This window comes from Gavia stellata, chromosome 41 (assembly GCF_030936135.1).
Source record: "Gavia stellata isolate bGavSte3 chromosome 41, bGavSte3.hap2, whole genome shotgun sequence".
Taxonomy (NCBI): domain Eukaryota; kingdom Metazoa; phylum Chordata; class Aves; order Gaviiformes; family Gaviidae; genus Gavia; species Gavia stellata.
This window is the reverse complement of record NC_082634.1, coordinates 358,864-385,394: the sequence shown is the minus strand read 5'-3', so window position 1 is coordinate 385,394 and position 26,531 is coordinate 358,864. Positions and strand designations below refer to the sequence as shown.

Below are 26,531 nucleotides of genomic sequence, written 5' to 3'. Positions count from 1 at the left end.
TTCCCACCCCAAAACCCTTTTCCCGCGGCCGACGCGCTCTGCCCCTCGGCGTTTCGCCTCCCCTGCTCCCAGACGCTGCCGGCGTTACGGCCGGCGCGTACCGCACACCCGCCACTGGGAAAGGAGGGGGTCCTCGATGACCGGCGGCTCGTTAAGTACTCACGCCTTCGTTAGCGGGTGCGGGAGCCCCAGCGCTCCCCTCTCACCGGGAAGTAATTAACCTAGGGCTCCTCTCAAAAGTTCCTGCTGGGGCTGGAGGTGGGCGTTGGCGGCGGGGGCTGGATCGGCCATCGTTACGCTCGCCCCTCGCTAATTAGCCGGGGCTTCGTTAAATGCCTCTGGCGAGGAGCCCCCCGCCTTGCTGACCCGCGCCCGCCCGCCGCTCCCCCCTTCTCCCTACTCTTTCAGCTCGGGGAGAAGCAGCGCCAGCCCTGCTACGCCGTCGAGTGGTTCGGTGATGTCATCGCCAGGGCCGTGATGTCATCGCCGGGGCCGTGATGTCAGCGCGATGACCCTCGGTGAGTGGGGCGCTTGGCTGACCCCGGCCTCCTTCAGGACCCTCTCCCCGCCCTCGCTAATGCTGGCTGCGGGTTCCGGCCCACCGCATCAGCCCTACGGCACTGGAACGCGTCAAAACGCCCGAAAAGGGGCGAAAATGGCCCATTTCGGGGCCGCGCGTTCCCCTCCGTCGCACCCCGCCCCTCGGCCGCTCCCCCCGGCCGCCAGGGGGCGCCGCTCCCCCCCGCTGCGGGGGGGAAGCGGCGGAAGCGCTGCCCCGCCCCTCCGCCCGCCTCACGTGGGCGCCGACCGCCAATACGGCGCGCCGCCGGCCTCACGTGAGAGGGGCGCACGGCGGCGTCGGGTGAGGCGGAGCGCCGCGGCTGCAGGCGGCCGCCATGGACCAGGCCGGGAAGGAGAAGGAGGCGCTGCAGCTCCTGGCCGAGGCCGACAAGAAGGTCCGCGGCTCCCAGTCCTTCTTCGCCGGCCTCTTCGGGTGAGTGCGCGCCGCCCGGCCCGCTCCGCCCCGGGCTTGGCCCCCCCCGGGGGCCTGACAGCGGTGGGGGGCGGGGAGGGGGTGTCAGGGGGTGGGGGGGGCTCCGAGGTGAGGGTGCTGGGCCCTGGGGGGTTTGGGGTGAGGGGGGGCACTGTGGGGGTGCCGTGGGGCAGAGAAGGGGTGTTAGGGGCTCCTGGGGGGTTTTGGGATGAGGGTGCTGGGCCCTGGGGGGGTTGGGGTGAGGGGGGGCACTGTGGGGGTGCCGTGGGGCAGAGAAGGGGTGTTAGGGGCTCCTGGGGGGCTCCGAGGTGAGGGTGCTGGGCCCTGGGGGGGTTGGGGTGAGGGGGGGCACTGTGGGGGTGCTGGGGGGCAGAGGAGGGGTGTTAGGGGCTACTGGGGGGCTTTGGGATGAGGGTGCTGGGCCCTGGGGGGGTTTGGGGTGAGGGGGGGCACTGTGGGGGTGCTGTGGGGCAGAGAAGGGGTGTTAGGGGCTCCTGGGGGGCTTTGGGATGAGGGTGCTGGGCCCTGGGGGGTATTGGGGTGTGGGGAGACACTGTGGGGGTGCCGTGGGGCAGAGAAGGGGTGTTAGGGGCTTCTGGGGGCGCTTTGGGATGAGGGTGCTGGGCCCTGGGGGGGTTGGGGTGAGGGGGGGCACTGTGGGGGTGCTGGGGGGCAGAGGAGGGGTGTTAGGGGCTCCTGGGGGGTTTTGGGATGAGGGTGCTGGGCTCTGGGGGGTATTGGGGTGTGGGGAGGCACTGTGGGGGTGCCGTGGGGCAGAGAAGGGGTGTTAGGGGCTTCTGGGGGGTTTTGGGATGAGGGTGCTGGGCCCTGGGGGTATTGGGGTGAGGGGGGGCACTGTGGGGGTGCTGTGGGGCAGAGGAGGGGTGTTAGGGGCTCCTGGGGGGCTTTGGGATGAGGGTGCTGGGCCCTGGGGGGTTTTGGGGTGAGGGGGGGCACTGTGGGGGTGCTGTGGGGCAGAGAAGGGGTGTTAGGGGCTCCTGGGGGGCTTTGGGATGAGGGTGCTGGGCCCTGGGGGGTATTGGGGTGTGGGGAGACACTGTGGGGGTGCCGTGGGGCAGAGAAGGGGTGTTAGGGGCTTCTGGGGGCGCTTTGGGATGAGGGTGCTGGGCCCTGGGGGGGTTGGGGTGAGGGGGGGCACTGTGGGGGTGCTGGGGGGCAGAGGAGGGGTGTTAGGGGCTCCTGGGGGGTTTTGGGATGAGGGTGCTGGGCTCTGGGGGGTATTGGGGTGTGGGGAGGCACTGTGGGGGTGCCGTGGGGCAGAGAAGGGGTGTTAGGGGCTTCTGGGGGGTTTTGGGATGAGGGTGCTGGGCCCTGGGGGTATTGGGGTGAGGGGGGGCACTGTGGGGGTGCTGTGGGGCAGAGAAGGGGTGTTAGGGGCTCCTGGGGGGTTTTGGGATGAGGGTGCTGGGCCCTGGGGGGTATTGGGGTGTGGGGAGGCACTGTGGGGGTGCCGTGGGGCAGAGAAGGGGTGTTAGGGGCTTCTGGGGGGTTTTGGGATGAGGGTGCTGGGCGCTGGGGGGTATTGGGGTGAGGGGGGGCACTGTGGGGGTGCCGTGGGGCAGAGAAGGGGTGTTAGGGGCTTCTGGGGGCGCTTTGGGATGAGGGTGCTGGGCTCTGGGGGTATTGGGGTGTGGGGAGGCACTGTGGAGGTGCTGTGGGGCAGAGAAGGGGTGTTAGGGGCTCCTGAGGGGTTTTGGGGTGAGAGTGTTGCCCCTGGGGGGTTGGGGTGAGGGGAGACACTGTGGGGGTGCTGTGGGGCAGAGAAGGGGTGTTAGGGGCTCCTGGGGGGTTTTGGGGTGAGGGTGCTGGGCCCTGGGGGGGTTTGCGGTGAGGGGGGGTGCTGTGGGGCAGAGAAGGGGTGTTAGGGGCGTCTGGGGAGCTTTGGGGTGAGAGTGTTGGCCCCTGGGGGGTTGGGGTGAGGGCGGGCGCTATGGGGGTGCCGGGGGGGCGGCAGAGGGTGTTAGGGTGCGAAACGGGGTGTGAGGGCTACGGATGAGGGCGGGGAAGGCTGTGAAAAACCATCGGGCGCTCTTACCGCCTCTCAATGCGTCGTAAACTCATCCCTCGCTTTCGGCGTGGGCTTTAAAACCGGTTCAAATGGTTGGTTGTTTTTTTTTTTTAAACTTTAAACTCGGCCGTGCGCAGTCCTGGCTGGCGCTGCGCCTCTGCGGGGACTCGTCGGGGCCGAGGGAGTTCCGCTCCCCCCTGCCCCGTGTCGTACCGGAAAAGGGCAAACTCCGGGGGTTCGCTTTGCCCCCCGGTGCCGCTCAGACTCATCTCCGTGCAAAGACCGGGCCGGTTTCATGCCGGCTTTAACTCTGGCTTTACGCAACGGCCGTGCTAGGGGAGAAACGAGAGGTGCCCCGCACTTAACGTTGCAAAATTCAGCTTTCACCGGGCGGTTTCATAAACAAGAGCGCGTCCGGCGCTTGCCCGATAAGGGGGAGGTTTGTTTTCCTCGGGCTGCGGTAGGGAGGGAGACGCTGTGGCCAGGTTTTGTGCGTGGTGGGGCGACCGGAGCCGTGGTTTCTGCTGCCCTTCGCTTCGCCGTGCCATGGCGTTTCCTTCAGCTCGCCCTCCTTAATGTTATTTAACAGCTCCAAATTAACGTGAGACACAAAACTCGGGCGCTTGGGTGTTAAACGGTAATTTCTAATGGCGGTTGAGATTCTCTGAGCTAAAGGGCCGTTTCGTAAAGCGCTGAGGTCTCCCCGCTTGTCTCCGGCGGCCTTGACTCACCGTCAGCGAAGCCCGGCTGCCGAAGTCCGCTGGATGCTTGTTGCCCTTTTAGCCCGGTTATCGCCCGGGGTTTGGCAGGGACGGCATTGCCGGTTTGTTCATCGGGCGGAGCGGCTGCCTTGATGATTCTCCTCTTTTTTGGGGAGCGGGAGAACTTTGCTGCTCAAACCGATCCGAACTGGTGGAGCCGCTGACTCCGGCGAGTCGCTCCTGCCAGCCTCTGCCACGTTTCTAACTGCCGGTTTCTAGTGGGAGAGAGGAAACGTGAGCAAAACTGCTTAAGCTGGTGCTTAAAAAAGCCCCCAAAACACAAACGCAGCCATAATAACCTCCCTCGAGTCCCCAGCCGGGATTTCTCGTCAGAATCAGCAAGGTCAGCAGAGGAACGCGCTCGCTAGCAGAGCCGGAGAGCTGGGAGGTGGTGCTCGTGTGCCGCAGCCCCTGCGTTTTAAAACGGGTCGTCGTCGGACGAGCTGGCTCCCTCCCTGCTCCCCTCAGGCTGCTTTGGGGGCCGGGAGAGTGTTTTTGGGGGCCAGGAGGGTGCTGCAGCGGGTGCTGGCTGTGTCCCCGGCGGCAGAGGGAGGCTGTGAGCCGGGGCTTCGCCGACGGGAGCAGCGTGGGCTCGTTTGGGGCAGCAAAGGGGCGAAGCGCCCGCGGGAGGATTCCTCTGCTCGTTAATTATTAATTAAAAAAGTGTTTCTGTGAAGGACTGGCCCAGCTCCCGCTGTCTGTGGGGCGTTCTAGAGCGGCGGGGAAAGGTTGGGGTTGCTTCCCCACGGCCGCGAGCACGATTCCTCCGGCCGTGCGAGCCGCCTGCAAGCTGCGGCTCGGAGGAAGCAGGCAGCAAACCCGCTTTTCTCTCCCCGTTGGCCTCCGTTTTAACCGGCAGCTTCCCCAGAGAGCCCTGCGGGGGCCGGGTCCCTCTGCCCCTCGAGCCGGGAGAGACTCCTCTGCGGCAGCAGCTCGCCCCAGGGAGCCTCTCGTGCTCTTGGTGGCAGCTGCAGCGGAGCAATGTCATTTATTTTTTCCGCTCGGGCGCAGGGTTTGAGTTTCCCAGCAGGGATTTATGCAACGCCCGGCTTCTCTTTGCTTCCAGGGGCTCCTCCAGGATAGAGGAAGCATGCGACATCTACGCCCGAGCAGCAAACATGTTCAAAATGGCCAAAAACTGGAGCGGTACGTACACACGCGGCCGCGAGCCGGTTCCCTGGGCCGGGGGCACAGTCTCCTCGCCTCCTCCCGGGGAGGAGCGAACCCCTCTGGGTCCGAAAGCCGGCGCAGGCTCGATGCTGCTGGCTTATTTTAGCTGGATTTTGAGGAGGGTAACCTGCCCGCACCCCAGCCTTTCTGAAACGGTTCAGACAACGCTCCTGAGCTTCCTCTCTCCCCCTCCAGCCGCAGGGAACGCCTTTTGCCAGGCGGCGCAGCTTCACCTGCAGCTGCAGAGCAAGCACGACGCAGCCACCAACTTCGTGGACGCGGGCAACGCCTTCAAGAAAGCTGACCCGCAAGGTGAGGGCTCGCTTTCCCTCCGGCCTTCCAGAGCGGGAGACGCGAGCAGACGTAAAACGCCCCGATTTCAGTTACCGGAGGCTGCGCGTCGGCCGGGTTTTTGCCCGTTACGCAAGGGTTTCTCCTGGGTGTGTGTTATCCCATCCTCTCGACGCCTTTGGGAGCGAGCCGAGATGCCGTGGGCTGGATTTGACGTGCATCCCCGAGCTGCAAGTCGCTCCGGTAGCAAAGTTCCCCTCCGCAGCCAGCGTGCCTGCCGGATGACGTCTGTTCCCCCCTCCCTCCGTCTGCGGGAATCCCTGTGCCCCCCGCCGAGCCCGGCTCTGAGCATATGGCTTCGGCTGAAGCCAACGAAGGGGTTTGGTCGTGATTCACGCGCCGTGCGTGGATCTCGCGCTTCGTTTGGCTCCCTTCGCTCCGGCGTTGGAGCTGCTGCTGGGAGCCGAGCCGGCACGGGGGGAACGTTCTGGGGTTGATGGATCAGCTGAGAGTACGCGCTCCTCCTCCTGGCGCTTCAGCCGGCTTCGGGGGGGACGGGCGACGAGTTGGGGTGTCCTGCGCCTTTCCCCCGGGTCACTTGGATCCTAGCTCTCTTCTGCGTGATCCGGAGCGCGAGAGGGGAATATAGGGGCGGAAGCTGACAAACGTGGATCGTTGGGTTTAGGATACGAAGGAGGAGTGCGAGAGCCGGTCCCCCATGCCGCGGGGGAACGCTTTGCTGTTCCTGGCGCGCCGTCTCGCTAGTTACCGCTGCCCCCGGGGTTATCTGCGCCGGGGCCGGATCGGTTTGGGTGATTTTCAGAGAAGATAATGGAGTAACCTGAGGAGAAAACAAATTTAATCTCCTGGAGGATTTGCTTAATCTCCCAGAGATTTATGTTCCCGTTACCCGCTCGCGCTGCTCTCGACCTGTGTTTTCCTCTCCCGGCTGGCTGCGCGAGCCGGTGTGCCGAAACGCGCCCGTTCCCCGGCGTGTTGTGGCTTTTGGTAAACCGGAGGGGGAAGGCGGAGGCTGAGCCCGCCTCTTCCTAACGGGGCAAAATCCTTCTAAAATACAGGGGAATTCACTGTGGTGGGGATGGGTCTGTGCTGGACGGAGCCTTGGGGCAGGTGAGGTGTTTGGCGGGGCTGGGTGCGGTGAAGACGCGGCTGTGACAGCTGTCAGTCAGATGGCAGCTCCTCGGCTGCTCGGCTCCCTGGTAGAGAGCGCCGCGAGCCCGACAGCTGGGAGCAGTCAGAAAAAGATCCGTCTCCCGGAGCCTGGCATTTAGCTGCAGCAGAGTTCCTCCCACGCCTCTTCGGAGACACCGAGGGGAAGGCGCCTCCTGAGATACAGCAAAACGCTGCGGCTTCGGCCCCCCTGTCCTGCGCCGTGTGCCGCCGACTGTGGCGGAGCTGGGCAGCGAGCGCGTCTCTGGGATGGAACACCACAGAGGGGGCCGGATCTGAGTCGATGCCGGGTTAAATCCCACCCCGCGGTCTGGGGAGAGGCGGTGGGGGGCTCCTGCCTTGGTCCCGTGGGGCAGGAGGGGGGCTGTGGAGTTACCGCAGGGGCTTGGCCCTTTCTGCGTCCCTGGCGTTGCGGTTCCTGCCTCTCAAATGCCCTACGCCCCGAACAAAGGCCTTTTGTTCCGGGGAACAAACAGCTTACTCGTGCGTCCCAGCTCCCGGGCGGCACGGGGCACTGGATGGAGCCGCTCTCTGGCTTCTGCTTTTCGCTACCCGCCTGCTCTGGCGTGCTCTAAATTTCCCTGGAAGCCTGTAGCCTCAGCAGCTTTTCTGGAGCAGCTATTGATCTTTGAGCGTGCTATAAATACAGCTCCATCGCTTCGGGGAGGCTGGGAGCGGGAGGGAGGGGTGGCAAGCAGCGCCGCTCTTCCAAAACGCCTGTGCTCACCGATTTCTTTCTTTCTCTTCTCAGAGGCCATTAACTGTTTGATCAGAGCTATCGAGATCTACACAGACATGGTAAGCCCGGCCGGCCTCTTCTCACCGGGAGGGAGGGTGGTGAGGCCGAAGGGCCTGACCCACCTCTCTGCGCCCTCAGCTCGGTGGAAACGGGGGTCTGGGGTGTTTTTGTCCAGCCTGCCGGCATCGCACAGGGCTGGAACCGGCGCCCGGTGAGGCCTGGAGGCAAACACCCGGTGGGCAGGGGCCGAAACCTTCCCTGAGCGCTGGGAATGGCGAGTTCGGCAGCGCTGTCAGCCCTCGGAGCAGCTCTCCGTTGGGGTCGGAACGCTCTTCCCGGCACCCCGCCGAGCGCCAGCCCGGGTGCGCAAACTCCTTTCTGCTTCCAGGGTCGGTTCACCATCGCTGCGAAGCACCACATATCGATAGCGGAGATCTACGAGACGGAGCTGGTGGACATCGAAAAGGTAACCGCGGGGGAGAGAGGGGAATGCCGCAGAGCAGGTGCCCGGCTGTCGGGCCGCGCCTCCTCCGGCTTCCGTAAATGCCGCCTTCAATTCAAGCGGGGGTTTGGAAGCGGTCAAAACCCGGAGGCTTCGTGGCTCCGGAGGGCTTCGCTGATTCACCGCAAGCCTGGCAGATGAGCTCAGAGCTGTCACGCCCGCTGAGGGTGGCGTACTCAGCCTCAGCAGGTCATGCTTTTCCCTCGGGCTGTTCTCACTTCTTCCGCGGAACGTGCCGGCTGCCGCCGTCGCCGAAGTGGCTTTAAGCCCCAAATACCAGCGATGCTTCCCGGTGTGTGTCAGCCCTGCGCAAACCCGGGAAGACGCTTGGAACGGCTTTGACGCCGCAGCTAACGAAGGGGGAAAAAAAAACCCAAAAAAAAAAAGCTTTGGGCTCGCGTGGGCGTCTGGGAAGCGCGAGAACAGTTTGATTGGAGCCATCCGAGAAGAAATCGCCGCTGCCGATGGAGGTAGCGAAGCCCTCCGCCTTCCCGGAGGCTCAGGGGCCTGCGGGGTCCCTCAGGGCCGCCTCCGCGGATGCTGTTCCAGCCCCCGAGGCTCCGGATTCTGACTCAGTCGGGTGTTGGGTTTTTTGGTTGGTTTTTTTTTTTTTTTCTTTCTCCTGGGGAATAAACCAGGTTCATTTTACAGGGAAGCAAGTTTCCACATCCTGCGCGGATCTAATTCGGGCTTCCGCTCGCTTCCCGAGTTAATTTAGGGCTGGTCTCGACGCTCCTCCCAGCGAGCCTCTCCGACACCCTGCTTGTCAGCTCCCGGGGATAACCCGCAGCTGCTCGGAGAATAACCTAGGGATTTGCCCTCAGGCCGGGCTTCGGCGCTCCGGGGAAGGGCCGAGCTTGCTCAGCCGGATTCGTGAGCTCCCATCAGGAAAGCCTCCCCTTTCCTCGGCACCGATCCCATCCGTTCTGTGGCAGTGATAGGATTCGTCTTCAAATTTAGCTGCCCAGTAGGTCCCCAGCCTGTTGGCAGGAGACGGGTGTGAAACGCGCCCACGGGCAGCCGGGAGATGAGCCGCCCCCTTACAGAATGGGCTGAAAAGAGGAAAAATAACTTTCCCCCGGGGAGGGAGCGTATCTTTGCTCATCCCGATAAAGCTGCGGCACGCCGGGACGCTCGCCGGGCTGGCATCTCGCCCCTGCCCTGAAGGTCCAGGCCCTCTTGCCGCACTGACCTTGTCTCGGCGGGGAGCTGCCGGCCGGTTGCCACCTTGGGACGGGAGCTGGCCGCAGCGGAGCGCAGATGGCAGCGGAAGCGGCGTGGGCGGCTCGGCGCAGGCCTGTGCCCTGCGAGGCCGGGCTGGGGAGGATTCTCCCGAGGCCGGCAGCGCCGCAGCTCCCGTATCTTGGTATTTTTATACATATCTATGTAATTTTTTTTACGGCGTGCTGCGCCCTGACTGCGTTTGCCTTCTTCCTAGGCCATAGCCCACTACGAGCAGGCTGCGGATTACTACAAAGGGGAAGAGTCCAACAGGTAAAAGCTCTGCTGCAGGCGGGGATCCGTGCGGGATCGGCGCTCCGGCACGGCCCGGGGTGGCTCAGGAAACAGATGGTGGCCGAGTTTCTGTCCCCGAAGCGACTCCCCGCCCCGAAGCGAGCGGCGTTGGGGGTTTTCACTGCTGCCCGCTTCCCCGCCTGGTCCTCGCCACCGGCTTCTGACCCGGGCAAGGGCCGGCGGCGCTTCCCTGCGTGCCGTGCCGGCGGGGCTCCCGGCGCTGCCGGGCTCTCCTGTGCGCAGCAACTTCCCCCCCGCCTTGGGGGGACCCCAATTCCCGGCGCTCGAGGCGGGAGCTGGGGTGTCAGCGGTGGGGTTGTGTCTCCCCGGGCGGCGCGGAGAGCGCTGCTCCGAGCTTTCCCGGCTCTCCTTTCCCCGCAGCTCGGCTAACAAGTGTTTGCTGAAAGTGGCCACGTACGCGGCCCAGCTGGAGCAGTACCAGAAAGCCGTGGAGATCTACGAGCAGGTCCGGGCTTCCTCGATGCGTCCTCCCTCCTCCCGCTTCTCAGGAGAGCTTCCTCGCTGCAGCCCCTCCCGCGGCAGAGGACTCGCTCCCTAAATAACCCGGGAAAGCTCCGAGCTCCCCCCTCCAACTCTCCGATTGTCTTCTCCAGGTGGGCACCAGCGCCATGGACAGTCCCCTGCTGAAGTACAGCGCCAAGGAGTACTTCTTCAAGGCGGCCCTCTGCCACTTCTGCATCGACATGCTCAACGCAAAGGTGGGCCCGGGGTCGGGGGGACAACGGGGCACGCAGCCCCTCGGCACCCGCCGGCCGGCGCTCGGGAAGGGGCCGGGGGGGCTCTCCTGCCCGCCGGGCTAGCGGCAGTGCTGGGACGCTTGCCGCCGCTCTGGATAAGCTCCCGAAAGCAGCACACCCGCACGGGGTGCTCCCTGCTTCCCTGCTCCCCGCCTCCTCCTCATCCTCATCCTCCCCTCCAGCTGGCCGTGCAGAAGTACGAAGAGATGTTTCCGGCGTTCACGGACTCCCGGGAGTGCAAGCTGGTCAAGGTGAGGAGCAGAATTCCCTCCTTCCTCTCCATTGCATCACTCGGACAGAAACGCCGTCAGGGCCGGGATCGCGTCCCAGTCCCGGGGAGCGCTAAAAGGGCCGGGATCGGCTGCAGCCTGCCCGCTCCCCAGGAGGCTCCCGGCCGCCGTGGGCTCGGCTCCGGCCAGCGCAGCCGGCTCCGGTCCCCCCGCCGCGTGCCGGGTCTGTTCTTGAGGAATGGGCCGGGAGCGAAGCCAAAGGGAGCGGAGGGTTTTTGGGAGGCGCTCGGGGCCTCCCCCTGAGGAGGGAGGGGGGGTCTCCCTTCCCTCATCCCCCCCTTCCTGCCCTTCCAGAAATTGCTGGATGCTCACGAGGAACAGAACATCGACGGCTACACCGACGCGGTAGGTTTGACGCTGGTGCGAGTAAAACGCCCGAATCCACCCCAAACGCGCGGGGGGAAGGAGCCCCCTCCTCCCCCCGGCTCTGCTGCCCCGGACCCCCCCACCTTCCTCCCAAATAACCCCTCCTCCCTCCTCCTCCTCCTCCTCCTCCTCAGGTGAAGGAATACGACTCCATCTCCCGCCTGGACCAGTGGCTCACCACCATGCTGCTCCGCATCAAGAAAACCATCCAGGGCGAGGAGGAGGACTTGCGCTAAGCGGCTGCGCACCCCCCCTTTTACCGACACCCCCCCACCCTTCTCCGGAGCCATTCCCGTTTTCCGGAGCCGCTCCCGCCCGGCTCTGGGCCCTCCCTCTTGTACATGGACCCCTCTTCAGATATTTAATGGTGTAATATATTCCCCGGGAGCCCGGGTTTTGACTCCTGCCTTCGCTCCGGGGGTCCCCCCCCTTCTCTGGGGGGGGCTGCGGGGGTTTGTGTCCCCCCCCACCTCCCCGGGGGGGAGCGGTGAGGAGGAGGAGGAGGAGGAGGAGGAAGGCAGGCGCTGCTGCATGCGTTGGCGTCGACCGCGGGGCTGTAGCGCGTCCTCGCAAAGGCAAATAAAACGTTGCATGAGCGGAGAAGGGACGGGCGCTGCGTCCCGGGGGGGCTGCGGACCCCCCCACCCCCCAAAAAACCCCCCTCACCCCCCAAAAAAACCCCTTCTGGGGCTGCCTTTGCCCCCCCCCCCCAGGCTAACGCTGCCCCCCGCCTCGTTAAGGCCTCCTGGGGTGTGCTAATTAATGAGCCCGTGCTGGACCCCCCCACCCCTCCCCGGGGGTCCCTGTTGGGCACACCCCCCCCCCCCCCCCCCCCCCCCCGCCGTGTCCTCCCCGGGGTCACTGTTGTGCCCCATAGTCTCCCTAGGCCCCGCCCCTTTCCTGAGGCCCCGCCCCGAAGGCGGGGTCGCACCTGAGGCCCCGCCCCGCAGGTGGATTCGCACCTCACACCCCGCCCTCGAGGGCGGAGCCGCAACTCAAACCCCGCCCCCGGGGGCGGAGCCGCAACTCAAGCCCCGCCCTCGGGGGCGGAGCAACGCCGCACGCCGCGTCCCCGAGGCGGAGCCACGCAGCAGCCGCCCCGCCCTTCAGGCGGCGAGCCACGCCCTCCGCGTCGCAGCGGTGACGTCACTGCGGCGGCGCCGCCGGGCCGCGGAAGGCCCCCGGGCGCGGGGGCGGTCCGCGGCGGTGCCGGTATCCGGTGCCCGGTGCCGCCATGGCGGGTCGGTGCCCGCTGGTGGAGGACAGCTTCAGCCGGTTGGCCTCGCAGAGCAACGTCTACGGGCTGGCGGCGCTGGCGGGCGGGGAGGGCCCCGGCGGGCTGCTGGCGGCCGCGCTGAAGGGGAAGGTGATTTACTTCCGGTACCACGACCTGCGGCAGCGGCTGCGGCCCGTCGCCCGGGAGCTGCAGTTCACCTACATCCCCGGTCGGGGCTCCGGGGGCGCGGGGCGGGGGTTGCGGGGGGGGTCAGGGGGCGTGGGGGGCGGGGTTATGGGGGTCAGGGGTCACGGGGGCGGGGCTGTGGGGGTCAGGGGTCGGGGGAGGATGTATGAGGGTGAGGGGTCATGGGGAGGGGCTATGGGGGTCATGGGGAGGGGCTATGGGGGTCAGGGGTGAGGGGTTACAGGGATTGGGGTCCTGGGGAGGGGTTATGGGGGTCATGGGGAGGGGCTATGGGGGTCAGAGGTCATGGGGAGAGGTCATGGGGGTCAGGGGTGAGGGGTTACAGGGATTGGGGTCATGGGGAGGGGTTATGGGGTCATGGGGAGGGGCTATGGGGGTCAGGGGTGAGGGGTTATGGGGATTAGGGGTCATGGGGAGGGGTTATGGGGGTCATGGGGAGGGGCTATGGGGGTCAGAGGTCATGGGGAGAGGTCATGGGGGTCAGGGGTGAGGGGTTACAGGGATTGGGGTCATGGGGAGGGGTTATGGGGTCATGGGGAGGGGCTATGGGGGTCAGGGGTGAGGGGTTATGGGGATTAGGGGTCATGGGGAGGGGTTATGGGGGTCATGGGGAGGGGCTATGAGGTCAGGGGTGAGGGGTTACAGGGATTGGGGTCATGGGGAGGGGTTATGGGGTCATGGGGAGGGGCTATGGGGGTCATGGGGGTCAGGGGTGAGGGGTTACAGGGATTGGGGTCCTGGGGAGGGGTTATGGGGGTCATGGGGAGGGGCTATGGGGGTCAGGGGTCATGGGGAGAGGTCATGGGGGTCAGGGGTGAGGGGTTACAGGGATTGGGGTCATGGGGAGGGGTTATGGGGTCATGGGGAGGGGCTATGGGGGTCAGGGGTGAGGGGTTATGGGGATTAGGGGTCATGGGGACGGGTTACGGGGGTCATGGGGAAGGGTCATGGGGTCAGGGGTCACGAGGAGGGCTTATGGGGGTCGGGGTGAAGGGGCATGGGGGGGCAGTGTGCCCATTTTCAGGGTCAGGGGTCACAGGGGCTCAGGGGTCAGAGGCTTGGGGGGGTTCGGGGGGGGGACAGGCCCATACGGGGGCTCCTGGGGGGGGGGGGGGCCCCGAGGGGGTGTGGGGGGCCCCGGGGGGGTGCGGGGGGGTCCTGGGGGGGTGTTGGGGGGCCCGGGGGGGTGTGGGGGGCCCCGGGGGGGTGCGGGGGGTGCGGGGGGGTCCTGGGGGGGTGTGGGGGGCCCCCGGGGGGGGTCTGTCCCCCCTCTCTGAGGGTCCGACGCCGCAGTCGACGCCGAGATTGTCTCCATCGACTCCTTCCCGAAGTCGCCCCCCCCAGCGCGGCCTCGTGGTCGGCATCACCTTCATCAAGGTACGGCCCCGCCCGGGGGGGTCGGGCCGCTCGGGGGGGGGGCGCCCCCTCCCACCCCCTCTGCCCCCCCAGGACTCCGGGGACAAAGCCAGCCCCTTCCTCAACATCTACTGCGACTACGAGCCCGGCTCCGAGTACGACCTCGACTCCGTGGCGCGTAAGTGGCCCCCCCGGGGCAACGTGTGTCCCCCCCCCGGGCTCCATGTCCCCCCCCCGGGGCAACGTGTGCCCCCCCCGGGCTCCGTGTCCCCCCCCGTGCTCCATGTCCCCCCCCCCCAGGGCAACGTGTGCCCCCCCCGGGCTCTGTGTACCCCCCCCGGGCTCCATGTGTCCCCCCTGGGCTCCATCTGTGTCCCCCCGGTGCTCCATGTCCCCCCCCCGGGCTCCATCTGTGCCCCCCCCGGCTCTGTGTGTCCCCCCCGGGGCTCTGTGTGTCCCCCCTCATGCTCCATGTGTGTCCCCCCGGTGCTCCATCTGTCCCCCCCCCGGCTCTGTGTGTCCCCCCCGGGGCTCTGTGTCCCCCCCCGGCTCTGTCCGTGTGTCCCCAGGCTCTGTGTGTGTGTCCCTGCTCCGTGTCCCCCCCCAGCTCTGTGTGTCCCCCCCGGCTCCATCTGTGTGTCCCCTGCCTCTGTGTCCCCCCCTCCTGTGCTCTGTGTCCCCCCCGGGCCCCGTCCGTGTGTCCCCAGGCTCTGTGTGTGTCCCCCCCCTCATGCTCCGTGTCCCCCCCGGCTCCATCTGTGTGTCCCCGGGCTCCGTGTGTCCCCTGTCATGCTCCGTGTGTCCCCCCCGGGCCCCGTCCGTGTGTCCCCAGGCTCCATGTGTCCCCCCCCGTGCTCCGTGTCCCCCCCCCGCCCCCCCCCCGTGTGTCCCCAGGCTCTGTGTGTCCCCCCCCCTCATGCTCCGTGTCCCCCCCGGCTCCATCTGTGTGTCCCCGGGCTCCGTGTGTCCCCTGTCATGCTCCGTGTGTCCCCCCCGGGCCCCGTCCGTGTGTCCCAGGCTCCATGTGTCCCCCCCCGTGCTCCGTGTCCCCCCCCCGCCCCCCCCCGTGTGTCCCCAGGCTCTGTGTGTCCCCCCCGCTCATGCTCCGTGTCCCCCCCCGGCTCCATCTATGTGTCCCCAGGCTCCGTGTGTCCCCTGTCATGCTCCGTGTGTCCCCCCCCAGGCCCCGTCCGTGTGTCCCCAGGCTCTGTGTGTCCCCTCCTGTGCTCCATGTGTCCCCCCCCGTGCTCCGTGTCCCCCCCCCGGCCCCCCCCGTGTGTCCCCCGGGGGTCGCGGTGGGCTCCCCGGGGGTCTCGGAGCGATCCGGCCGGGGCGGCGCAGCCCCTCGCCCGGGGCTCCCTCTCCCCTCTCCCCGCAGAGAGCTGCCTCAACCTGGAGCTGCAGTTCACCCCGTTCCAGCTCTGCCACGCCGAGTGCGTACCCCCCCGGCCCCCCCCGGGCCCCCCGAATCCGCCGGCCCCCCGTCACCCGCCCTCCTCCGCCCTCGCAGGGTCTGCGTGGGCGACAAACCCGAGACGGTTTTCCTGCTGAGCGGGAACGACCCCTCCATCCACCTCTACAAGGAGGTGAGCGCGGCTTTTCCCGCCTCCCTCCTTCCCGCTTTTCCCACATTTTTCCCCACTTTTCCCGCTTTTTCCCTGCCGCCCGCCCCGCCGCGGCCCCACTCGCTCTCCCCGCTCCGGCAGAACGAAGGCTCGCACCAGTTCGAGGAGCAGCCGGTCCAGCACCTCTTTCCCGAGCTCCAGGAGCTGCCAGCAAGTACGAGGGGGGGTCCGCGGCCGTCCGCGGCGCCGGCGCCGGCTGACCCCCCGTCCCCCCGCCCGCAGCGTCCTCTGGCTCGACGTCTGCAACATCCCCGGCGCCGGCCAGCGCGTCACCCGCCTTCGGTTGCCAGAGCGGCTACGTCCGCGTCGCCCGGGTGGACCAGGCCAGCCCAGGTGAGACCCGGCGGCCGCGGTTCTCCCTATCCCACCCGGAATTAACCATCCCGGCACCGTTACATCGGCCGCTCCGGCACGGTTTATGTCCTCAGCCCCACGGCAGCGCCGGGGGGCAATAACGGGCTCGGGGCGATCGTTGGAAAATGGGTTGGGCGCGGTTTCGGCCCCTGGATCCGATGCTGGATCCTTCCCGGCTCTGGGAGAAGGCAGGATGGCATCGGTGGGAGCGGGAGCCCCGTCCCAGCCAGCGGATCCCGGCGGCAGCCACTCTCTGTCTCGCAGCCGTGCTCCAGAGCTGGAGTATCCAGCAGGATGGTCCCATCTCCAAGGTCCTGGTGTTCCCGCTGCCGTCGGAGCTGGGAGCCGGCACAACCCGGGACGGTAAGGGGACGGTCGCACGCAGCACCTCGGCACCCATCCCTGCCTGCCGCTGCAGCGTGGGCTCTCCGGAGCTCCGGTTTTCCCGCCCGGCACATCTCTCTGCCGGCACGGCGCCCGTCCCACCGCCTTCTCCTTCTCCCAGGTGACGCCGTCACCGCGCAGGGATACAGCGTCCTCGTCACCAGCACCATCGAGCTCTCCGTGGTGTACCGGTAAGCGCCGGGGCCGCGGCATGGGAACCTTCGCCTCGCTCCTCTTCACCGCCCGGCTTTCCCCCGCCCTCTCCAGGGACGTGTTAACCAACGGACTGGGCGACCAGTTGATCTTACCGGCCAGCGACCAGTACGACAGCGTCCTCTGCGCGCTGGTGACCGACGTCGACTTCGACGGCGCCCGCGAGATCCTCCTCGGCACCTACGGGCAGGTGGGTGATGCCACGCGCCGGCGGGGCGGTCGCACGGCCCGGCACGGCTCTCCGAGCCGTGCCGGGCCGCGCGACACCCCCGCCGGCGTAGCCCCCTGACTTCCCCGCGTCCTCTTTCCGCCGCAGGAGCTGCTCTGTTACAAATACACCGGCGCCGCGGGGAATCCGCCCGGCGAATTCCGGCTCCTCTGGACACGGCGCTTCCCCAGCCCGCTGCTCTCCATGCTCTACGCCGACCTGACCGCCGACGGGCTCTGCGAACTCGCCGTCGTCTGCCTGAAGGGGCTCCACGTCCTGCAGGTGAGCGTCACCCCACGGAGTTGGGGGGGTTCCGCGGCCGCCTGTCCCCGCCGGCTTCACCCCCACGCCTCCCCACCGGCAGCACAGCCTGGAACCCACGGCACGCCGCCTCCTGGAGCGGCTCCGGCGGGAAGCAGAGCGCAGAGGCCGGCGCCGGGCGGTGGCGGAGTGACCCAGCGGCGGTGGAGGATGCCAAAGACGCCACCGGCGGTCACCAGCCTCGGCGAGACCGCCGCCGACTTGGATGTACCCCAACCGGTCGCGCCCCCCGCCAATAAATACGTCCCCGGCGCCAGCCCTGGCTTCTCTGGTGAATGCCGCCGGGGCCGGGAAAGCTCCGGGGTGGGGACGGTGGAGGGGGAGAGCCCCGTTTTTGGGGCGAGACCCTTCGTGCGCCTCCGGGACCCCCCGCCCGCGGCTGGCGGCGTGCCGGCAGCTCGCAGCCCCCGTGCCGGCAGCCCCCGTGCCGGGTGCCTCCCCTCCTCGCTGCGGCGCGATCGCATCTGGTTCCTGCGCTAATCGTGCCAGAGCCGGGGAAGGGCCGAGCGCGGGGAGGTGCCGACGCGGAGCTGCTGCCGCCGGAGAGGCCGGGATCCGGCTCCGGGCGATGCCGAAGAGCCCCCCGGGAGGGGAGAATCGGGGGTGACTCGTCCCAGCAGGTGACAGGGGCGGCGGCCGGGGGGGACCCCCACCCCCGGGGGGTCCCGGGCTCCTGGGGAGGGGGGGTGTGGGGCTGGGGACCCCCCAGCTTTTCGGGGACCCCCTGTTCCTTGGGCAGGCGTGGCCGGGGGGATCTCCAGCCTGACGGGGGTGTGTGACCAGAGGACCCCCCCACCTTTGCTCCTTGGGGGCCCCCCCAGTGGGTTCGCATGACTGGGGGACCCCCCAACGGCTGTGGGTGACTGGGGGGACCCCCCCAATGGGTGTGGGTGACCGAGGGGACCCCCCAACTCCTTGGGGACCCCCCCCAACGGCTGTGGGTGACCAAGGGGACCCCCCCCCAATGGGTGTGGGTGACCGAGGCGACCCCCCTCATGGGTGTGGGTGACCGAGGGGACCCCCCAACTCCTTGGGGACCCCCCAACGGCTGTGGGTGACCGGGGGGACCCCCCCAATGGGTGTGGGTGACTGGGGGGACCCCCCAACTCCTTGGGGACCCCCCAACGGCTGTGGGTGACTGGGGGGACCCCCCCAATGGGTGTGGGTGACCGAGGGGACCCCCCAACTCCTTGGGGACCCCCCCAACGGCTGTGGGTGACCAAGGGGACCCCCCCAATGGGTGTGGGTGACCGAGGCGACCCCCTCATGGGTGTGGGTGACCGAAACCCCCCAACTCCTTGGGGACCCCCCCACGGGTGTGGGTGCCGGGGGGGGACCCCCCAACTCCTTGGCGCCGTCTCTCCGCCGCAGGGAACGTCGTCCCAAGCCGCGGGACCCGCCTGCGCGGCCGGGAGGGGAAACTGAGGCAGGGCCGAGGTTTGGGGGTTCGGGGGCCGGTCCGGGGGGGCCCGGGGGGGGTCCGGGACTGGGGGGGCCCGGGGGGGGTCCGGGGGGACCCCGCGCCGGGCGCGGCGCTGTCCAGCGGTCGGCGGAGCTGTCCACTCCCCGGTGCTGAAACGCGGCGGCGGCCCCGGGGGGGGCCCGGGGGATCCCGGGGGGTCCGGGGGGGGTCCGGGGGGATCCCGGGGGGGTCTCAGCGGTCCCGGGGGGGCGTCGGGGGTCTGCGGGGGTCCCCCTCCCTGCGCCCCCACTGCTGCTGCCCCGTAGCGGGGCTCCCCCCCCCCTCCCCGCCCCGGTCGGGGGGGTCCCGGTGGGGCGGGGAGGGGGCGGTGGCAGCGGGACCGGGCCCCCGCCCCCCCCCCGCGCTCCGCCTCCGCCCCCCCCGCCCCGCATCGCCATGGAGAAGTAACTCGCGGCGGCGGCGGAGCGGAGCTGGCGGCGGCCCCGGGGGGGGCACGGAGCGGAGCCGCAGCCCAGGTAAGAGCGGGGGGTCCGGGGGGGGCCCCCACATCCCCACACCCCCTTCTCGGGGTTCCCCCCCCTGCCCATCCCCCTCCACCTGAGGATTCCGCCCAGCCCGGGGGGGGGGGGAGCTCCGGGACCCCCCAAGAGCCCCCCCCCATCAGCGGGGATCCCCCCCCCATTCCCCCGCCGGGGTGTCCCCCCCCCCCGGGCTCATCCCCCCCCTCCAGGACCCCCCCGAACTGCGGGAGCGCGGGGACACCCCCCCCCCCCGTAGATAATTCCCCACCATTTTTGGGGGGAAAAATGAAGGTTTTGGTAATGGGGGGGGAGCTGCTCCCTTCGTATTCCCTAATCCCGGCCAACGAGCGGGAAAAATCCCCGCCGAGTTCTCATCCGCAGAAACAGGTGTTCGGGGGGGGGGGAACCCCCCAAATCTCCCCAAATCTCCCCCAAATCTCCCCAGATCTCCCCTTCCTGGGACCACCGGTTCCACCATCCGCCTCCGCTCCCCGCGGTCGATTTATCCGGCGGAGAATCCGACTCGGAAAAGGATTTACCGTATCGTAAAGGCTTTTCTTTTTTTTTTTTTCCACCACCACCACCACCCCCCCCCCCAAATCCTGAGGATGTTTGAGAGCTCGGGATAGAAAAGATGATGATTAAAGCCGAAAAAAAAATCCCGGAGATGGATGCATTGGGAAAAGCCGGGCGGGATACGGATGCATCCCACCACCCCCCGGCTGCGCTCCCGCCCGAGCCCCCCGGCCCCGCTTCAGCGGGGCCGGGGGGCTCGGCGGGAGCGTGGCCGGAGCGTGGGGAAGAAAATGGGAATTTTGGGAGCAGGTGGATGCGAGCGGCTCTTCGCAACGTCCCTTTGCATCCCTGATATCCCGGGAATTGGGGTCCTGCCGGAAAAGGGGGTCCCCTTTGGGGGATGCGCTTGGATTATTCTGGAAGGGAAGCGGCGGCTCCATCCCAACCGGGGGGATTCCCAGGGATGGGGGGGGATCCCCAATCTGGGGCCGTCCATCCCGGTGAGGCTGCTCCCTCCAAAACCAGCCGCTTCCGTAGCGCTTCCTTCCCCTCGCGCTCTTCATCCTCCTCTTCCTCGACGCCTTCATCTTTGCATCCCCTCGCCGGTGACGGCAAAGCGGCTCCCCTGATTCTGGGTAGGGATTTTCCTCCCCGGATCCCGCTTTAATTCCCCGGCTCCGTGGTCTCCGGCCCATCGGGGTTCCCGCTGCGGCGGCGGGGTCGCGGCGCCGGGGGGTTGCAAATACTCGGGGAAGTTTTCCATCGTGCTCCCAAAAGCGCCGTTTTGAACCCAAATCCAACCTGCGCGGCCGCCCGGCGCCAGCAAAGGCTTTGCCGGGAGGGGGGCGGCCGCAGGACGGGGCTGAGGGGTCACCCCATGAAACGAGGGGTGCTCGGGGTGCCGGAGGATCCCCATTCCGGGTGCAAATCCCTTGGGAATGGCAAGTGCTGCCCAGCCGGAGTCCCGGGAGATCCGGGCTGGGACGGGGGACGGACGCCAACCGGGTCCCGGCGACCCCGCGGCACGAAGCCCTCGCCGGGATAGTTCTCATCCGCCCGGATCCCGTCGCTCCGAGAGTCGCGTTGTCGCTTTGCCCACGGAATAAACCTCCCGGACAGTTTAATTGCTGTTTCCCCCAGACGCCGGTAATGAGGCTATTAAATTAATTACAGCGGCGTTTGCCTTGGGAAGGGAGACGCCGGCTCTCCTGCCCGGGAGGGCGCGGGCTGGGGCGGCCTCGTGCTCTGCCCCCCGTGGGGCCGGATCCGGCCCCGGCAGAGCGGGCGACGCCAACGGGCCGGGACCCATCCTGGGGCTGCGTCTCGCTCCGGTGTCGCGGTGCTGCGCGGGGACCAGTGGGGTGGGCGTGGGGCAGGGGAAGGTGCAGTGGGGCTGGTGCCGTGGGGCTGGTGCTGTGGGGCTGGTGCAGTTGGACGACGCAATAGGATGGTGCAACGGGGCTGGCGCAATGGGGCAGCGCAACGGGAGTGGTGCAGCGGGGCGATGCAGTGGGGCTGGTGCAATGGGGCTGGTGCGGTGGGCAGCGCACTGGGGCTGGGGCAATGGGCTGGTGCCGTGGGGCAGCGCAGTGGTGCTGCCCCGGCCGGCCTCACCTCCCCAGCCCCACGGCTGCCGTTCCCTGTGGGGCGGAGGTGCCGTGGGGCTGGCGGGAGGCACGAGGGGGCGGCCGGAAGAGCCCCGAGCCCTTCCCGGGCGGTTTCGGGGTCCCCGTCCCCCCTCCGTCACCCTTTTTATAGCCGTTCCCATCCTCGTTGCCATGGGAACAACGCGGTTGCCAGGGCGGAGCCTGGGAGCGCCCACGCACCCCACAACCCCCCGGTGCCGCGGGCGGCCGCCGGCCCTCGCCCGCTTTGCCGTGGTCCCCAGCCCCACGGCTGAGCATCGCCCCACGGCTGTGGTCCCCAGCCCCACGGCTGAGCATCACCTCATAGCTGTGGTCTCCAGCCCCACGGCTCCATCCCAGCCCCACGGTTGAGCATCACCCCATGGCCATGGTCCCCAGCCCCATGGCTGAGCATCGCCCCATTGCCGTGTCCCAGCCCCACGGCTGGGCATCACGCCACTGCCACGGTCCCCAGCCCCACACCTGAGCATCGCCCCATGGCTCCATCCCAGCCCCATGGTGGAGCGTCACCCCATGGCCGTGGTCCCCAGCCCCACGGCTGAGCATCGCCCCACAGCCGTGGTCCCCAGCCCCACGGCCACCGTGCCCAGAGGCGCTCTGGTGCAGAGCCGGCGCTGGGGCGGCAAACGGGGTTCGCGTCTTCTCCCCGTCCAGCCGGCGCTAACGAGCCCCCCCCGCCCCTAACGAGGGTTCCCCGGCCCGGCGCTGAGCCCGCTCTCGCCCGCAGGTGGGAGCCGGCGGGATGGCGGCGCGGCGGGCGGCGCTGGTGGCCGCGCTGCTGCTGGCCGAGCCCTGCGCCCCCGAGCCGGCGGCCGAGGCCAACGGGACGTGCCAGGGCTCCAACCGCTGCCAGCCCGGCGTCCTGCTGCCCGTCTGGCAGCCCGACAACCCCTCCTTCGGCGACAAGGCGGCCCGCGCCATCGTCTACTTCGTGGCCATGATGTACATGTTCCTGGGCGTCTCCATCATCGCCGACCGCTTCATGGCCTCCATCGAGGTCATCACCTCCAAGGAGAAGGAGATCACCATCACCAAGGCCAACGGGGAGACCAGCATCGGCACCGTCCGCATCTGGAACGAGACGGTCTCCAACCTCACCCTGATGGCGTTGGGCTCCTCGGCCCCCGAGATCCTCCTCTCCGTCATCGAGGTCTGCGGTCACAACTTCCAAGCGGGCGAGCTGGGGCCCGGCACCATCGTGGGTAGCGCGGCCTTCAACATGTTCGTGGTCATCGCCGTCTGCGTCTACGTCATCCCCAGCGGCGAGAGCCGCAAGATCAAGCACCTGAGGGTCTTCTTCGTCACGGCCTCCTGGAGCATCTTCGCCTACATCTGGCTCTACCTGATCCTGGCCGTCATCTCCCCCGGGGTGGTGCAGGTCTGGGAAGCCCTCCTCACCCTCATCTTCTTCCCCGTCTGCGTGGTCTTCGCCTGGGCCGCCGACAAGCGGCTCCTCTTCTACAAGTACGTCTACAAGCGCTACCGCGCCGACCCCCGCAGCGGCATCATCATCGGCACGGAGGGCGAGCTCCCCAAGGGCATCGAGATGGACGGTGGCTTCCCCGTCCCCGAACGCCGCGAGGCCGAAGGCGCCGGCGTCACCGCCTCGCCCGCCCTGCCCGCCCCCACGCCGGAGGAGAAGGAGCTGGATGAGAGCCGCCGGGAAGTCATCCAGATCTTGAAGGACCTCAAGCAGAAGCACCCCGAGAAGGAGCTGGAGCAGCTGGTGGAGATGGCCAACTACTACGCCCTGCTCCACCAGCAGAAGAGCCGCGCTTTCTACCGCATCCAGGCCACCCGTATGATGACCGGCGCCGGCAACATCCTCAAGAAACACGTGGCCGAGTTCTCCAAGAGGTCCTCCACCCTCCTGGAGGTGCCCTCGGACGCCGAGGAGGAGACCTGCAGCCGTATCTTCTTCGAGCCTTGCCTGTACCACTGCCTGGAGAACTGCGGCTCGGTGACGCTCTCGGTAGCTTGCCAACAGGGCGCCGAAGCCAACCACACCTTCTACGTGGACTACAAGACGGAGGACGGCTCGGCCAAGGCGGGCTCCGACTACGAGTACAGCGAGGGGACGCTGATCTTCAAGCCGGGGGAGACCCAGAAGGAGCTGAAGATCGGCATCATCGACGACGACATCTTCGAGGAGGACGAGCACTTCTTCGTCCGCCTCCTCAACCTCCGGGTGGGCGACGCCGAGGGGATGTTTGAGACCGATTCGGCCGAGCACCCCAAGGGGCGGTTGGTGGCTCCGTTGGTGGCCACCGTCACCATCTTGGACGACGACCACGCCGGCATCTTCACCTTCCAGGATCGGTTGCTGCACGTCAGCGAGTGCCAGGGGACGGTGGAGGTGAAGGTGGTCCGCAGCTCGGGTGCCCGCGGCACCGTCCTCCTGCCCTACCGCACGGTGGAGGGCACGGCCCGCGGCGGCGGCGTCCACTACGAGGACGCCTGCGGGGAGCTGGAGTTCAGGAACGACGAGACCGCGTGAGACGCCGGCACCCCGGGGAGGGCGGCGGCACGGGAGGGGACACGTGGCGGCGGGGGGGGGGCGGGGGACGCCGGGGCGGGCAGCCCGGTGCACGAGCCCCCGGCATGGTCGCCCACCCCTTGCCCCTGGGGGACCTGCACCCACGGGGACCAGCCCCGCCCCATGGGTGCCATGGGGCAGAAAGGGGATGGACGTGGCCCACGTGGCCGACTCCTGCACCCCCTCATCCCGCCGGGGCATGGTGGGTCCCCCCCGGGGCGTGGCGGTGCCGGTGCCAGTGACGGTGACGGTGCCATGTCCCCCCATGTCCCCCCGTCCCCAGGAAGACGCTGCAGGTGAAGATCGTGGACGATGAGGAGTACGAGAAGAAGGACAACTTCTTCATCGAGCTGGGGCAGCCGCGCTGGCTCAAACGGGGCATCTCGGGGTACGGGCGGGGCCGGGCGGGGCCGGGCGGGGCCGGTGGGGGCAGGGCGGGGCCGGGCGGGGCAGGGCGGGGCAGGCGGACGCTGGGTTCTGGGGGCTGAGCCCCGGCGCCATCTCACCGTCTTCCTCTCCCCTCTCCGCAGCCCTCCTGCTCACCCAAGGTAGGAGCCTTCATCCCCCCTCTCCTCCTCCTCGGATCCCGCTGTCCCCGTGTCCTGTGCCACGTCCCTGTGCCGTGTGCCACATACTGTGACCTCATGCCATGCCCCATGCCCGTGCCATGCCCCATGTCATGTCCCCACACTGTCCCCAGGTCACGTCCCCATGCCGTGTCCCCCCTGCCCCACACCGTGTCCCCGTGCCATGTCCCCACGCCATGTCCCCAGCTCATGTCCCCATGCCGTGTCCCCATGCCCCACACCGTGTCCCCATGCCATGCCCCACATCATGTCCCCACACCGTGTCCCCATGCTGTGTCCCCACACCCCACACCGTGTCACCATGCCATGTCCCATACCTGTGCCATGCCCCACGTCGTGTCCCCGTGCCGTGTCCCCATGCCGTGTCCCCACACCGTGTCCCCCACACCCACACCGTGTCCCCATGCCATGCCCCATGCCCATGCCATGCCCCACGCTGTGTCCCCACGCCATGTCCTCACACCCCACACCATGTCCCCATGCCATGCCCCACACCCATGCCATGCCCCACGTCATGTCCCCACGCCGTGTCCCCACACCGTGTCCCCATGCCATGCCCGTGCCATGCCCCACGCCATGTCCCCACGCCGTGTCCCCACACTGTGTCCCCATGCCCCACGCCGTGTCCCCCATGCCATGCCCCATGCCCGTGCCATGCCCCACGCCATGTCCCCACGCCATGTCCCCACACCGTGTCCCCATGCCATGCCCGTGCCATGCCCCACGCCATGTCCCCACGCCGTGTCCCCACACCGTGTCCCCATGCCATGCCCCATGCCCGTGCCATGCCCCACGCCATGTCCCCACGCCGTGTCCCCACACCGTGTCCCCATGCCATGCCCCATGCCCGTGCCATGCCCCACGCCATGTCCCCACGCCGTGTCCCCACACCCCACACCGTGTCCCCATGCCATGCCCCATACCTGTGCCATGCCCCACATCATGTCCCCACGCCGTGTCCCCACACCGTGTCCCCATGCCATGCCCCATGCCCGTGCCATGCCCCATGCCATGTCCCCACGCCGTGTCCCCACACCGTGTCCCCATGCCATGCCCCATGCCCGTGCCATGCCCCACGCCATGTCCCCACGCCGTGTCCCCACACCATGTCCCCATGCCATGCCCCATGCCCGTGCCATGCCCCACGCCATGTCCCCACGCCATGTCCCCACACCGTGTCCCCATGCCATGCCCGTGCCATGCCCCACGCCATGTCCCCACGCCGTGTCCCCACACCCGTGTCCCCATGCCATGCCCCATGCCCGTGCCATGCCCCACGCCATGTCCCCACGCCGTGTCCCCACACCGTGTCCCCATGCCATGCCCCATGCCCGTGCCATGCCCCACGCCATGTCCCCACGCCGTGTCCCCACACCGTGTCCCCATGCCATGCCCCCATGCCCGTGCCATGCCCCATGCCATGTCCCCACGCCATGTCCCCACGCCATGTCCCCGTGCCGTGTCCCCACGCCCCACGCTGTGTCCCCACGCCGTGTCCCCACACCGTGTCCCCATGCCATGCCCCATGCCCGTGCCATGCCCCATGCCATGTCCCCACGCCATGTCCCCACGCCGTGTCCCCACACCGTGTCCCCATGCCATGCCCCATGCCCATGCCATGCCCCATGCCATGTCCCCACGCCATGTCCCCACGCCATGTCCCCGTGCCGTGTCCCCACGCCCCACGCTGTGTCCCCCACGCTGTGTCCCCACGCCGTGTCCCCACGCCGTGTCCCCGCAGCAGACGGTGACCGGAAGCTCTCCGCGGAGGAGGAGGAGGCGCGGCGCATCGCCGAGATGGGCAAACCCATCCTGGGGGAGAACTGCAAGCTGGAGGTCATCATCGAGGAGTCCTACGACTTCAAGGTGACGAGCGGGGGCCGGGGGGACACGGGGGGCCGGGGGGGACATGGGGGGGGGGTGGGGGGGACGTGGGGAGGGGACGCAGCGCGTCCTCACCCCCCGCTGCCCGCAGAACACGGTGGACAAGCTGATCAAGAAGACCAACCTGGCCATGGTGATCGGGACGCACTCCTGGCGGGAGCAGTTCCTGGAAGCCATCACCGTCAGCGCAGGTGGGTCCCCCCCGCTCCGTCCCCCCAGTGTCCCCCCGGCCCTCGGCCAGCCCCCGCCACGCCGCCCTGGGGACGGCCAGCCCCGGGGGACGATGGCCCACGGGGATGCTCAGCCACGGGGAGGTGGGTCTGGGGACAGGCAAGCCTGTGGCCGTGCGCCCCGGGGACAGCCGGCTCAGGGGTTGCCCCACGCTTGGGGACACACGTCCCTGGGGTCCTGCCCGCTGGGGACAAGCACTCTCGGGCTGTGTACCCCAGGGACACCACCCCGGGGACACCGCCCCTGGGGACACCACCCTGGGACCATGCACCCTTGGGACACCAGCCCAGGACCAGGCACCCTGGGACAATCCCCCTGGGGACAAGCACCCTGGGGCCACCACCCTGGGGACAATCCCCCTGGGGACAATCCCCCTGGGGCCACCACCCTGGGGACAAGCACCCTGGGGACAATCACCCTGGGGCCACCACCCTGGGGACACCACCCTGGGGACACCACCCTGAGGCCACCACCCTGGGGACAATCACCCTGGGGCCACCACCCTGGGGCCACCACCCTGGGGACACCACCCCGAGGCCACCACCCTGGGGACAATCCCCCTGGGGACAATCACCCCGGGGCCACCACCCTGGGGACAATCCCCCTGGGGACAATCACCCCGGGGCCACCACCCTGGGGACACCCGCCCAGGACCGGGCACCCTGTGGCCGTGCGGCCCTCGGGCTGACGCTGTCCA

The 26,531-nt window shown here is 68.5% G+C and overlaps 3 protein-coding genes across 5 annotated transcripts in view; all 3 read left to right on the top strand.

Moving 5' to 3' along the window:
* The first annotated feature begins 882 nt into the window (after window positions 1–882).
* On the top strand, window positions 883–11,190 carry NAPA (NSF attachment protein alpha). 3 transcript variants are annotated; one of them, XM_059833160.1, is made up of 11 exons: window positions 883–994; window positions 4,851–4,930; window positions 5,150–5,266; window positions 7,188–7,234; window positions 7,564–7,641; window positions 9,116–9,171; window positions 9,574–9,658; window positions 9,807–9,911; window positions 10,133–10,201; window positions 10,535–10,585; window positions 10,741–11,190. In XM_059833160.1, the coding sequence occupies exons 1-11, from the start codon at window positions 897–899 to the stop codon at window positions 10,840–10,842; spliced, it is 888 nt and encodes a 295-aa protein (XP_059689143.1). In that variant the 5' UTR covers window positions 883–896; the 3' UTR covers window positions 10,843–11,190. The 3 variants fall into 3 exon arrangements, with proteins under 3 accessions (XP_059689143.1, XP_059689144.1, XP_059689145.1); XM_059833161.1 differs by having other exon boundaries at window positions 4,851–4,942; XM_059833162.1 differs by lacking the exon at window positions 5,150–5,266.
* A 641-nt stretch (window positions 11,191–11,831) lies between these two features.
* Window positions 11,832–16,623, top strand: KPTN (kaptin, actin binding protein). The gene is given in 14 exon segments (XM_059833155.1): window positions 11,832–12,051; window positions 13,323–13,363; window positions 13,365–13,406; window positions 13,479–13,563; window positions 14,764–14,818; window positions 14,896–14,971; window positions 15,092–15,186; window positions 15,233–15,284; window positions 15,286–15,343; window positions 15,629–15,712; window positions 15,870–15,939; window positions 16,016–16,151; window positions 16,278–16,451; window positions 16,534–16,623. Coding segments are annotated over 14 exon segments (1,269 nt in total). The 5' UTR covers window positions 11,832–11,840.
* A 4,715-nt stretch (window positions 16,624–21,338) lies between these two features.
* SLC8A2 (solute carrier family 8 member A2) overlaps window positions 21,339–26,531 on the top strand; it is a 6,853-nt gene continuing 1,660 nt past the window's right edge. Inside the window, exons 1-5 of the mRNA XM_059833154.1 lie at window positions 21,339–23,089; window positions 23,416–23,531; window positions 23,663–23,680; window positions 25,461–25,585; window positions 25,695–25,794. Coding sequence (XP_059689137.1) covers window positions 21,339–23,089; window positions 23,416–23,531; window positions 23,663–23,680; window positions 25,461–25,585; window positions 25,695–25,794 — 2,110 coding nt within the window. The remainder of the gene's footprint in view (window positions 23,090–23,415; window positions 23,532–23,662; window positions 23,681–25,460; window positions 25,586–25,694; window positions 25,795–26,531) is intronic.